Here is a 12,337-nt window from a genome sequence, read left to right on the forward strand (position 1 = left end):
CTGTTTCACCACTTGTTAGATATGAAATGAACGCAGAGAAGAGAAAGACACAATTATGGATGAAAAACTCACAGGTTTCTGTTTTTTAAAGGATTTGTTGTGGTTTTCTTACTCCAATATCATTGTACTCTGAATATATATATGTATGTATATATAGATGAGGACAAATTAAAGAACAAATCTGAATAAAAGAGTGGAGAAACATATCGAAGGGCTCTCTGTTTGGTAAGTGTGAAAATGATGTGAATAAAATTCTGCAGCCTTTACAGTCACCGAATCTCAACTCACTTTCACACCTGTGGAAGATTTTGGAGCAACATTTTAAGACAATACTCTCCATCCAACATACATAATATAATCTTCACATCTGTTTAACGACGTCTGTCTCTGATACTGGATGATCTGCTGGACTCGGGTCTCTCTGGATCTCAACGAGATGGCGTCGTTAAATAAAGGTGGTGGATATAAATGAGGGGGCATCTTGTGGAGGAATGGTGTTCATTGGTTTTTGCTTTCATTTGTCACCCATCTGTATGTCATATATTATATTTGTACTTACAAAACAAGACATCTGAAAACATCCTCATGGACTGTGGGAACCTGTGACGGGCTGCCATTTTAAATAATTAATTAAGAAGATAATTAGAAGATTAACAGACCATTTAAAACAATAATACAGTACTGTTATGTGGCAGCTTAGATTAGAAAATGATTCCTTAATAGTGTTTCAACATGCATTTTTATTATCAGCAACATGCCATTTTGACGTCAAAGCTTTGTTTAATATTCCTCCTCATAAATTAATCATCTGGAAGAACAAGCGTATTTTTTTAATGAAGAAAGAAGACGGTGAGTGATCTTTTTGATCGACATGTCGATTTGTGAATGACTTCACTGTCAAAACAACTTAATAAGTTAGTTTTAGTCGTCTCTGCTGGTCGCAGTCACCCAGAATATTATATTTTCCCATAGGTGTCACTTACACTGGGGACGCTGGGGACATGTCCCCACCACTTTTTGAAACCACTTGCCAAAAGTTTTCTGAAAATTAGCTTGCTACAAGAAATGTTAAATAACAAATAAAACTTGCACATGAATTGTGTTTCCCAGCATACAAATAAGCACCATAAGCTGGTGCAGAAAATGTCTCTAGAATTCAGGAAATTAAGAGTTTAATGCTCAAAATCTTCTGGTGGAGGACACCAAGTCCCCCAATCAAATACCCCGTTTCATCAATAAATATTTATTCTAAATAGCATTGGAGTATCTTGTCTCGTCTCCAATAGTGTTCATTATCATGTGTCGTGTATCAAGTGTTTTGTCACACCCCTATTCTGAACCCTTAAATGTCCCCACCACTTTTCAACACCCAGTGACGCCCTTGTATTTTCCAACAACTTATGATCAAAGAATTGATTATAAATAATCCAAAATGCAATAACAAAGTGATAAAGAGCTGGAAATCATATAATAGGTTATATTACCTCCAACTAATATTCTTATTTTAAATTTAAAGACATTATTTTGGAATAATTTATACCGTAAAACTTTACATAAAAAGCAGAGTACCAGTTGGACGTCTGTCCCTTTTACTGGTCTCGTGTGGCAGCGCGTTTGGACAAATAAACGCAGGTCTCATTTAGAAGCCTGGTCTGGTTTTTCTAAAAGTTCTCTGCATCTTTAAAACCTCTTTCAGCCCACTGGGTCTCCTGCTCGAGCTCCAAGCTGCTTAGATCGTGCAAAGAAAAATAAATGTTAAAACTTTTGTCAGTGTGGACATGCAAAACACATCCGTTAGATCGGATCAGGACTGTTCATTTTATGGAAACAATTCAGATTTACCGGCATGGTAAACATACAGTTTGATAGCAGCACCATCTTTGTTGAGCGCACGTTTTGCACAAATGCACAGATATAAGGTGGGTGAGTTCAGTGATTTAAGCAATTTACAGGATGTTTTTCAAATTTGGAAATACAGACACAATTTCTGCTACATGGACAAAATTAAAAAGCCATTTCCATCTCCTCTTTTCCATCTCCTTTATCTTCCCCGTCTTCTTCTGCTCCTCCATCTCACCTTGCATCACCTCTTCACCTCCTTTCTCTCTTTGCGCTCCTCTCTCTTCGTCTTCTTCCTCTTTCCTCCATCTTGTTTGTTTTCTCCTCGACTCTAAATGAAACTCAACGAAACACGATTGTTCTCCTCCTCTCACCAACACGGTAAGAGGCAAACATCAGCACATCGGAAGGAGTCGCTGTACGACATCTCATCCCCAAGAGGCGCGGAAGAAAAACAAGCTGCTTTAATTTAACTGAAACCAAATAGATTTCTAAAAGTGCTTTTACTTTAAATGTCAATACAAAAAGTCGATATAGCGAAAAGCCTTTCTGAGGAGGAATAAAAGACGACATGAAAAGGCTGAACAAACAGATGAAAGCTGGACTCCTGCAGCTTCCACACTTTTATAACCTGACCTTTACCCGACAGACGGATCAAACGCACACAATAACCTGGACTGGGAACCCTCAAGCCCTCCGCAGGAAGGGCCGGAGCCGGACTCCGCTGAGGATGTTTTATCAGTCTGCGGTGGCCTGTTTGCTGTTGCATTGTGGGGCAGCAGGCTGAGGGTAGAGGACGCTGACAGAATCAACAGACTGATCCACAAGGCCAGTGACGACGTGCTGCAAATGTAAAGGATTTTAATCCATTTCAGCATTAAAACAGTCATGATTACTAATACTTCTTCATTACACAGTCAAACACTGTCCATACTCCTGTTTAGATGTTTATATTTTCTTTTTTGTGTTTGTATTTTAACTTTTTATTACTCTCTTTAATGGCAACATGAGCAACAGTAACAATTTCCGCTCGGTATCAATGAATTATTCCTGATTCTGAATTAAAATCTCCAAAAAAATAAATGTAATTTTCTGTACTTGATCATAAAAGTTTGCCTTAAAGATGATGTCTGTAGACTGAAGTTTGGCCCCACAGCAGGAGGACAGCGCCGCCCTGTGGCCACATGAACACACTGCAGCTTCAGCTGTAAAGTGAATGTCAGGGTGGAAGGATTGAAGCATGATACGTTTTATGAGTCACATGAAATTTTACCTTCTCATTTTTTCGATGTGATCAATAACGGAACGCAACAGGAAATCTAAAATCACTCAGTCCAAAAGGCATCTATAAAGATTTAGGGAGTTGCTTCAAAAATATAACTATCAATATCAAATATTATATTTATTTCTCTTCAGAAAACCGGATGTACTTTACAGCAGTCTTCTGTGTGTATTCTTTATTCTTATCCAGAATAAACTGATTTTAAAGATGCATCTTTAATAAGAAAATTTCCTCTGTTGTCGTACTGCTTTTATAGCTCATCACATTGACTTTTTAAACATTTATTTACCACCTGTCAGGCTCAGATTCCCGTGATGTTTCCTGTTGTTAGAAATATTCAGAGCAAAATGTACTTAAAATATAAAAACTATGCAGAAAAGCCCGACCCAGGGAGAAGTATTATTAAATATATTAAATTATTACAGCAGTATTACTGTTATTGATGCATTAATGAGTAACAGAACTTTTTTTAATTGATCATATTTTGTTTGTAAAATCACAGACTGATAAATGTAGAAAGTAGCATTAAATAAAAATACCTCAAAACTGTACTTGAGTAAATGTGTTTGGTTAGGAACAAGACGAGGAGACGTTACTGATCCGAGTTCATCTTTAATGACACAAACAGCCGATCCGCCTCATCCTACATCAATAAATAAACACGCTACTGAAAAATTAAAGGAAACATTTGGTGATTCAGAGTCTGGAGATGAAACCAATCAGCTGACAAAACGTTCAGTGTGTATTTTATCTGTTTGACTGTCGGCGTCAGACTCAAATGAAACCAAAGAAAAGGACAGGAGGAAAAAAGAAACAGCTTATAAAATGTTGTGACGTCCATAAAGAAAGTGAGCTGCTGCCTCTCGACAACCCGCAACGTATTTCTGCTCGCGGATGTTTCGCGCTCTCTGGTCAGTTTTTAAGATGAACCGAGTCGCATCTCTAGTCCCACTAAAAACCTGACGGGTTCACTTGTTAGGTAAAAATAACGAAAGACATTTAAAAAAAAAAAAAAGAATTAATACACTAACTGTCATTAAAATGGTGTTCGGTTTCATTGATAGAGACCTGATACTTTATGATAAATCACGCTGATATTTGCACCTTTAAAAATAAAATAAAAAGGTAACGTCGGTGTTTTTTAAACAGATTTTAGCGTAAACTGACTCGTAAGGACAAAACGTTTTCAATCTGTGCAGGAGATGCTTCAGCCGGCAGCCGAACCTGCTGCAACGTCCACAAGAGCAGCTTCTTTTTTTACCAGCGGCGGGCTCAGACTGGAAAGGATCCCTGCGAGGGGCTCCCGGTGACCCCCTTTGTTTTTAAACAGGAAACTAAAGTCACGCTCGCAGCTCAGATCTCGCTCTGAAATCTCACGAGAGGAAAGTTGTTGCAGGAAGACGCCGGTGAAAACATGAGTCTGAGAGGAGTTTGTCGTGCCGGAGTAACGTTAGGAAATAAAGTCTTGCAGGCAGCACCTCTACGTCCGCAACAAACTCCTCTCCCTCGCTTCCACCGGCGCCTTCCTGCTCGCCTCTCATGAGATTTCAGAGCGTCATTTTGACGTTCGCCCTCGAGAACGTTGCTGGCTGCCAGCTGAAGCCATCTACTGCAGCGAGTCCCAAAAACCTTTTGTACCTTCTCGTCATTTTGACCCCAAAATGTGTGAAAATACATTCAAAATAGCAAAAGTAACCTTTAATACAAAGAGAACTGGACTTTATCTCTAATTTATTTTCCTATTCTATCGAGTTTTTAGTGGAATATCAACTGTAAATAAAAACAGATACTGATACTTTTACATGCACAGGTGGAGGGACTTGAGTCCTGCCTGCATACAAACAACAAGCTCAACTATAGAGATAAGGTAGCCTGTACGTAGCCTGACAGACGAAACCCAGGGCGCCTTAAAGGGGAAGTCCACTGATTTTACACAGAGTGCGTTTCCCACTGCAAATATTTTAGCACAAAGCGTCTTCAGACGGAGGTCTGATAAATGTCCTCGAGTGATGTCACTTGAGGCGGCGTCGGATGAGGACGAGCTCACCGGGCCGCCGTAGCTCGCGGCTCATCTCTGGCTACATTTGCCGCTACTGCCATAACACGCCCTGATCTCTGGGTAAATTGTTGGCAAAACAAAAGAGGATATCTGCGGTTCTGCTGCGTTATCCTTTTTCAAACTATTGATCAGGAGTCTAGCTGATTTTAAAAGGTGGGGAGGGACACGCCCCCACCGCCATTAGTGAATGAATGACAGCAAATTAATAAAAAGACAAATAAAAGCTGAGAGACATTTTGCTGACTGCGCGTTCAGACATCAGGCGGCACTCGGGCTCGTGTCGTGTCCTGAACGGCTGCAGCGGCGGCCGTGACGCGTCCACACGTGTCACTTCCTCCCGCGGCGATCACGTGATGAAGACTGCGCTGAGATGAAGCAGCAGCTGTTACAGAAGGAACAGAACACGAGTCGAGCAGCTTCTTCCAACACGACCGTCAGCCAGACGGTCACAAAGCTCGCGGCTTTGGTTCCTGTGACGGCAGCTTCTTCTTCTTCTCTTTCTTTATCCGTCGTTTCTACTGCAGTTGTCCCCCCCGCCCCCCCCCTTACCCCCCTCTGTCTCTCTCTCCTCAACACACACTATGTCTCTCTCTCTCTCTCTGGCCACCTCTCAGGTGCGTCTCCTCTTGGCTCCTCCCGGACTCGCCGGGTTGGAAGACGACAGCAGTTTTTCGGCTGCTCGGCTTCTCTTCCTCTTCTCCGCCTCCTTCCCTCCTCCTCCTCCTCCTCCTCCGCCGCCGCCGCCGCCACCTCCTCCTCCGCCGCCGCCTCCTGCCGCTCCTCCTTCACTCCCTCCCTTCTCCTTGTCTCGCTCTCCTCTCTCCTTGTCCCGGCTGCTGCTCGTTCGCTCCGACATCTTCACAGACGAGTTGCTGCCTGGAGGACGGACAGAAGCAGAAACGGTGTATTAGCCTGCGCACAAGATTAAATAAAAGGTGGCGTTCTTATCCAAGAACCAACAGCGCTTCATTTTAAAGTTACTGTAAAGCCAAAGTAAAGAAAGCAGAGTTATAATTCAGTCCAGGTCCAGTTTCTAATATTAATAAACTCTGGGATTTCCTGGTTGTCAGTTCGAGAAAACAAAAATATTCCACAAAACTCAAAACAAGTTTTACCAAACACAGTTCATTCACAAAAAAAAAAACAATAAAACAATTTGTTTTGCTTCCGCCGACTCACAGTTCACCAGAGACGTTTACTGGAGTAGTTTAATAAGACGACGCTCCAGGAGTCCGACGCCTACTTTTACCTACGTAGGCAAATGAAGCGGAAGACCGACTTCACGCCGTACGGACGTACACGGCTCGTCATGAAGAGACGTTACAGAGCTGAAGGGTGGGTTCGTGAAGGCGAGTGAAAAACTGCACTGTTGTTAAAAACATCATCTGGGCGATCGCTGGATTTCAGTACACATCCCCACCCAGTCAGTCAATCAGACGCTATTCCGTCATTTTCGCTGTCAGAACACTGGAGCTGCTGCCTCGAGCGGTTAGTTTGTTTCTGTTACTATGTGATAGTTTGTTAAAATGACTATTTTTGTCAATGGAGTCTGGTGGCTTTGAGGAGAGCGATACAGCGACCGTTTGTCGGTTCGGCTATCAGAGCTGAGATGGAGGGAGGACGGAGAGACGGGTACCTTCTTCATGTGTAGCTGGAGGTTCTCTCTCCATCCTGAACTCCTCTTTGGTCTCCTCCTCTGAGCCCAGCTTCCCTACAGACACAGAGAGAGAGAGACATTAACTCACATCTCATCCGAAAACATTAAACATAGAGACGACACTTTGCTTCTACTGCAGGTAATACACCGACTATCCCTTTAAAACTAGCACGTGTTTACGTACTACATGCTGAACCAAACACACCGAAGAAGAGATCCAAGTCCGCAAGACTAAGAGAATAAAACGGATCTTCAGTTAAGCATCCACATGTTTGAAAAGAACTTATTGTGAGTCGCTTTGCGTAAAAGCACCAGCTAAATAAACGGTTTTCAACAATTATAAGAGTGTAAAATGTTCCTGCAGACAGACAGCAGAGATCCTCACCTTCTTTCACCTCCTGGATGATGTCGTCGGGTAGAGAGAAGCTCTTCTCTGTGTTTGGAAACGGCAAGATCTCCGACTCGTGCTGCAACACAGACACGAGTCAAATACCAAAGGAAATGATGAAGACAGTCAGCCGAGCGTGTGTGTGTGTGTGTGTGTGTTTGTGTGTGTTTGTGTGTGTGCGAGCGCCTCCTCACCAGAGCCTGCATGTCGTACATCGTTCCCAGATGATCCCAGATGACGGAGGAGGAAACCTGCCGGCCGATGTTCTGGCTGAACTTGTCTCTGATACAGATCATGTGGAAGTGACGGTTCACACCTGGGGGGGGGGGAAGAGAGTTACACTCAGAGTCCGACCCATACGGGATTTTAAGATCGATACCAAGCGGGAAGCTTCCGGTCAGAAACCTGAGGCCGACGCAGAAAGTCTCTTAAACCTGCATTCTATTGAACGACCAGCGGGGGGCGACTCCAGCGGCTGCAGGAAGAAGTCTGTGAGAAAATGTTTCTGCTTGTCAGCTGATTTATTCCCTCAGTAAACACTTTCCTGATGAGTTTATGGTCTCAGTCGCTAGTTTCAAGTCTTCTTCAACACAGCATGATGTTCATTTAGTAAATTATGGTCCCATTTAGAGGAACAGAGACCAGGAAGCAGGGGAGGCTTTAGGGCAGGGCTACAAGCTGATTGACATGTCGCTACCATGGCGACCTGTAAATCAGGCTAGAGTGACTCGTACCCTCGGCGCTGTAGAAAAAGCTCATCAGGAGTCGGCTGTTCACTTTCTCTGGAGGGCACATTTAGTTTTAAGCCTGTTGTTCGTTAGAAAAAATTATCAGACCTGTTAAAATGACAGTTAACGTGACGCACTTAGCTAAACAAGCTAGCTTAGCTCCACACACGGTCGTTAGCTCCACCGTCTCGTCCAAATATGGTCACGTCCGGTGCCGCTGGTTAAAAAAAACCAACCTCAAATTGGCGGCGTCCTATCGGCCAAACTCGAGGCTTCAAAAGGGCAGCCCACAAACCAACGGGTGACGTCACCATGACTACGCCCACTTCTTTTATACATTCTATGATGGATACGGATTTAGACTTTAAAAGCTCAGGAGTCTTCTAACATAACATGAAATAATGCAGTTTAAAAAGAAACGTTGATTATTGTTATAAATAATAATTTGAACAAAAGTACAGCTGATCGCCGTGTGTTGTCAACAGGGAGCTGCAGAGCGCCCTCTGGTGGACAAACTGTACAACACCACCACCCACCATGAAGGACCCCTCGCTCCGTTTCTTTTGTCATTTATCAGCTGCTATAATAATTAACTGTATATGTACTACATTCAGTAACAAGGTTTGTAGTATACCGTCTTTTCCAGTTGATATACGATACATCAATGTGCATTTTACACTTCGAGCACATAATAACAGACTAATCCGTGTCAAAGATTCGATGTGATTTAGATTGTCAGCCAGATTGTGCTACTTTCACATAGGGCTGGGCGGCACAGCTGTATTTTAAGGGGTACCGATAGATTTTCATAAGCGATATAAAACTAGATGGCACCGTTTATAACGATATAGTTTGATATTCAGTTAATTAATAGATTTTTCCGTAAATTCTCGCCAGCGTTTGCTTCTCTCTCTCCTTTACCGCGAAATCCCACTCTTGATTTTGAAAAAATATCTAATTGTGATTATTTTGATTAATATTTCATTTCTAAGGCCATTATTCTGATTTTCAGTGAAAAAATTTTAAAATTTTATATCTCTCTCTCTCAGCTGGGATTGGCTCCGCCCCCCCTGTACGCAGGATAAGCGGTTGACGATGGATGGACGGAATATTTTAATTGGCTGTTCAGCACTATGCTCCACTTGTTAAAAAATTTTATTGGGCTACTATTTTGATAAATCAGTTTGAGTCATTTTTTAAGGATAAACAGTGTGCAGATTCCTGCGTCTTCACGCGTCACTTTAAACTCTAAGAAACTGATCAACATTTTATAGACCAGACAACTAAACGATTAATGGAGAATATAATTGACTGATTAATCAGCACTGTAAGCTCAAAGCAGCTGAACACCTGAAGCTGCTGAAGTACGTCTGCATGTGGTCAGAGAGCTGAAAACAACTGGAATTAAAGCTGCAAGCGGCGATGAGCGGGCCCGAACACCTCCCGCTCGTTGGGGTGTGCCGCAGCCGCGCAGCCGTCGCGTGGCACGACTTCCTTCAAGTTTTTTGATCAATCAAAAAAAGCTTCGCAATTTAACATCGCAAGCGTCTTGGGAAGGCACAGCCCACATTTGAAGTCGACCTGATCACATCCCTCGGACAAGTTTGTTAAAATACGGAGGGTGTAAATGGAAAATCCTCACACATTCAATCCAGTATGGCTGACTTCCTGTTGGGTTTAGGGTCGTGGTCCAAGAGGCTTATTTTTAAGTCTGGACTCGATATATATACCTACCAAGTTTGGTGAATGTAGGCCAAAGAGAAAGGAGGGGGCTTTGGTTTTGTTAGGGGGCGCTATTGAGCCATTTTTGTGCACCCGTGCACGTGACCCATATCAGATCGCTATTTTCACCAGTTCGGACGTGTGTGCTAAATTTCACAACTTTTCATGCACGTTAACCCTCCCAAAAAATGCACCCAATGTATAAGATAAATAAAAATAAGACGATTACAGTAGGGTCCTCCAGCGGTCGCTGTTCGGGCCCTAATTACATCTCGGACGTTGATGTGAACGTTACATCGTCCCTGAGAGTTTAACACACTGCAGATTAAAAGCTGCTTAGAGTTAGTTGGTGTGCAGTCTGGAAGTGGCACACGGCTGGATTCAAACATCTGGATACAGACAGCCGTTTCCTGTTTCTCTCACTTTGGTTTAGTTCATATTAAGGTTGACAAGCCAAAAACCTGAACTGAGCCTGGACAGACCTGGCGGTTAATGTCTTTGATCTTTAAAAACTTCATTTCCTGCATTCTGGGGAAAGTTTCTGCATCAATTTATGGTGTAAATGTTTTATGTATGTAAAAGGAAACAAAATTCAGGCGGCAGGTGACATTTCAAAATATATAAATATAACAGAATCTAAGTGAGTGCAGCTCTCAGATCAGTTTGTCCTGCAGATCAACGTTTCTCCTGTAACATCGTCCCTGCTGAGGCAGGATTTAGTCTTCCCTCCTCTTTGGTCACGTTCACAGAGAGAGAACGAAAAACTTGGCCAAAAAGAAACCGTGTCAACAAGTTGTTAAAGTTACTGACTGGTGCTGCAGGTTTTTGGATCATTTTATAATCAGTAGCTTGTTTTTCTTGGTTCCTTTTTTTGGACAACGCACATTTGTTTCTTTTTTAATTGCACTGCATGTTTTCTTAAGCTTGGTTTAGCCTCCTGCGTAGGGTCTACGGCGTAGCCAGGCATTTATGCTTGTGCATCGGTGTGTCTGTTGTTCTGCTATTACACCCCCAAACGCTCCACCGTGTTACAGCCGCCGGTTTGGCCGCTAGTGAAAGTTACTTCCTGTCGACCGATCACAGAGCTTACGGTCCCGCGCCACCTCGCAGCGTAGTTACATTTCTGAGGAGGTGCGCGTCAGGCTACGGCGTAGTGTAGGAGGCTACGCAGAGGCTACGCCGTTGATTTGACGCAGAAGTATAAATCGCACTTTAATCTGCAAAAAAAACTTTCTCAGGGCTTTTTCATTTGTTATTTCACTGCAAGCTGTTTCAGAACGTCTTTAACAAATTATGCTTTAAAAAAAAGTGGTGGGGACAAAATCAGCCACTACAAGAAGTGGTGGGGACATGTCCCCAGCGTCCCCCGTGTAAATGACACCTATGCATGCTAGATATCTGGCTGGGGTCTGGCGAGCGCCGATAGATTGCCGATTTCTCTCCCGATAACAGCCCGACCGTCTGCGAGCTCGGCAACTGTCAAATCGTGTGGTGTGAATTTGGTTTAACTGCTCTGTTTCATACATCGGTGGATCAGCCCGGGCATCGAACCGCCGATTTTCTCCGATTAACAGGCAACCTGCTGACCCCCCACAGCCGCCCAAGTTAACTAAACTCCTCAGACCTTGACATGATCTTCTTACCTGCTGTTATATTAATCAATAAATGTAATCAGCCAAACTAACCTGCTGCACCAAACACACACTAAAAAGTTCCACACAACCACATTTTATTTTGAAAGTATCATCTTTAGATTCATATTCTCGTTTTCTTCTACCTGCGAACTTATTTATTTCCATTTATCTCTCTTTAATGCCTTGATTAGCAACACAGCAGTAAAACATTTCTGATTCAGAGTTTTGGAGATTTTTAACGTCAGTTAAAACTGCAAACACCTGAAGTAACAGAGGGCCGATCAAAGTGTTTTGTCGGGACCTACTGGGACCCCGCTCCCCAGTTTGGGAAACGCTGGGTTAAACTGGGAGAACTGGGCAGCCGTTAGCAGCCGTTAGCAGCTAGCATGCTAACACCGTTAGCTGTGTCTTACCGACGGGCTTGTGTCCGATCATCGCGTGAAACAGACAGACCTCCACCTCGTGGCTCCAGACCACCGAGTCCTCCCCGGGAACCAACCCCGAGTCCGGAGGCTTCTCGTCGGTCTGATTCAGCGTCACGTCTGCTTCTCCCATTTTTTTTAAAAGAAAGGCTAAAACAGGCTGGAAGAAGCTCCCGGAGCTAAAACGGCTGTGAAGCGGAGTCTGTTGTGCTCCGCCTGCGCCGGCAGCCGGAAGCACTTCTTTCTACTTCCGGGAGTTTATTGTTTCAGAATAAATGGTTTCACGGATCGCCAGAACAGAAATACTGTATGTGCGAAGTTTTTTTTTTTTTTGCACCCCAATAACTGCTTAATAATGGAGGAAATAACAATCAGAATAATAAACAAATTATTCAAATAATTTCCAATACACCAGCCAAATTTTTTGGGCCACGTCTCCAGCACAGAAATATGTGCGATAACTTTTTTTTTGAGCCCCAAAAATGCTGAATAATCAAGTAAATAACAAGAATAATAATAAACAAATGATTAAAGAAGGGCCAGATACACCCGCCAAATGAGACGCTTGGTATTTTTTCAGAATAAATGTCACAAACCTGCTTAATA

General features: G+C 43.0%; 1 protein-coding gene across 1 annotated transcript; it reads right to left on the reverse strand.

Moving 5' to 3' along the window:
- Positions 1-3,717: 3,717 nt before the first annotated feature.
- On the reverse strand, positions 3,718-11,974 carry LOC119906077 (MRG/MORF4L binding protein). Its single transcript, XM_038723593.1, has 5 exons — positions 11,723-11,974; positions 7,420-7,541; positions 7,223-7,304; positions 6,817-6,891; positions 3,718-6,056 (listed from the first exon to the last, which is right to left on the reverse strand). Exons 1-5 carry the CDS (start codon positions 11,862-11,864, stop codon positions 5,791-5,793), a joined length of 687 nt encoding a protein of 228 aa, XP_038579521.1. The 5' UTR covers positions 11,865-11,974; the 3' UTR covers positions 3,718-5,790.
- Between the last annotated feature and the right edge of the window lie 363 nt (positions 11,975-12,337).

This window comes from Micropterus salmoides, unplaced genomic scaffold, assembly GCF_014851395.1.
Source record: "Micropterus salmoides isolate LMB-PRFRI ecotype aquatic unplaced genomic scaffold, ASM1485139v1 Ms_hic_scaffold_16, whole genome shotgun sequence".
In the NCBI taxonomy this organism is placed as follows: domain Eukaryota; kingdom Metazoa; phylum Chordata; class Actinopteri; order Centrarchiformes; family Centrarchidae; genus Micropterus; species Micropterus salmoides.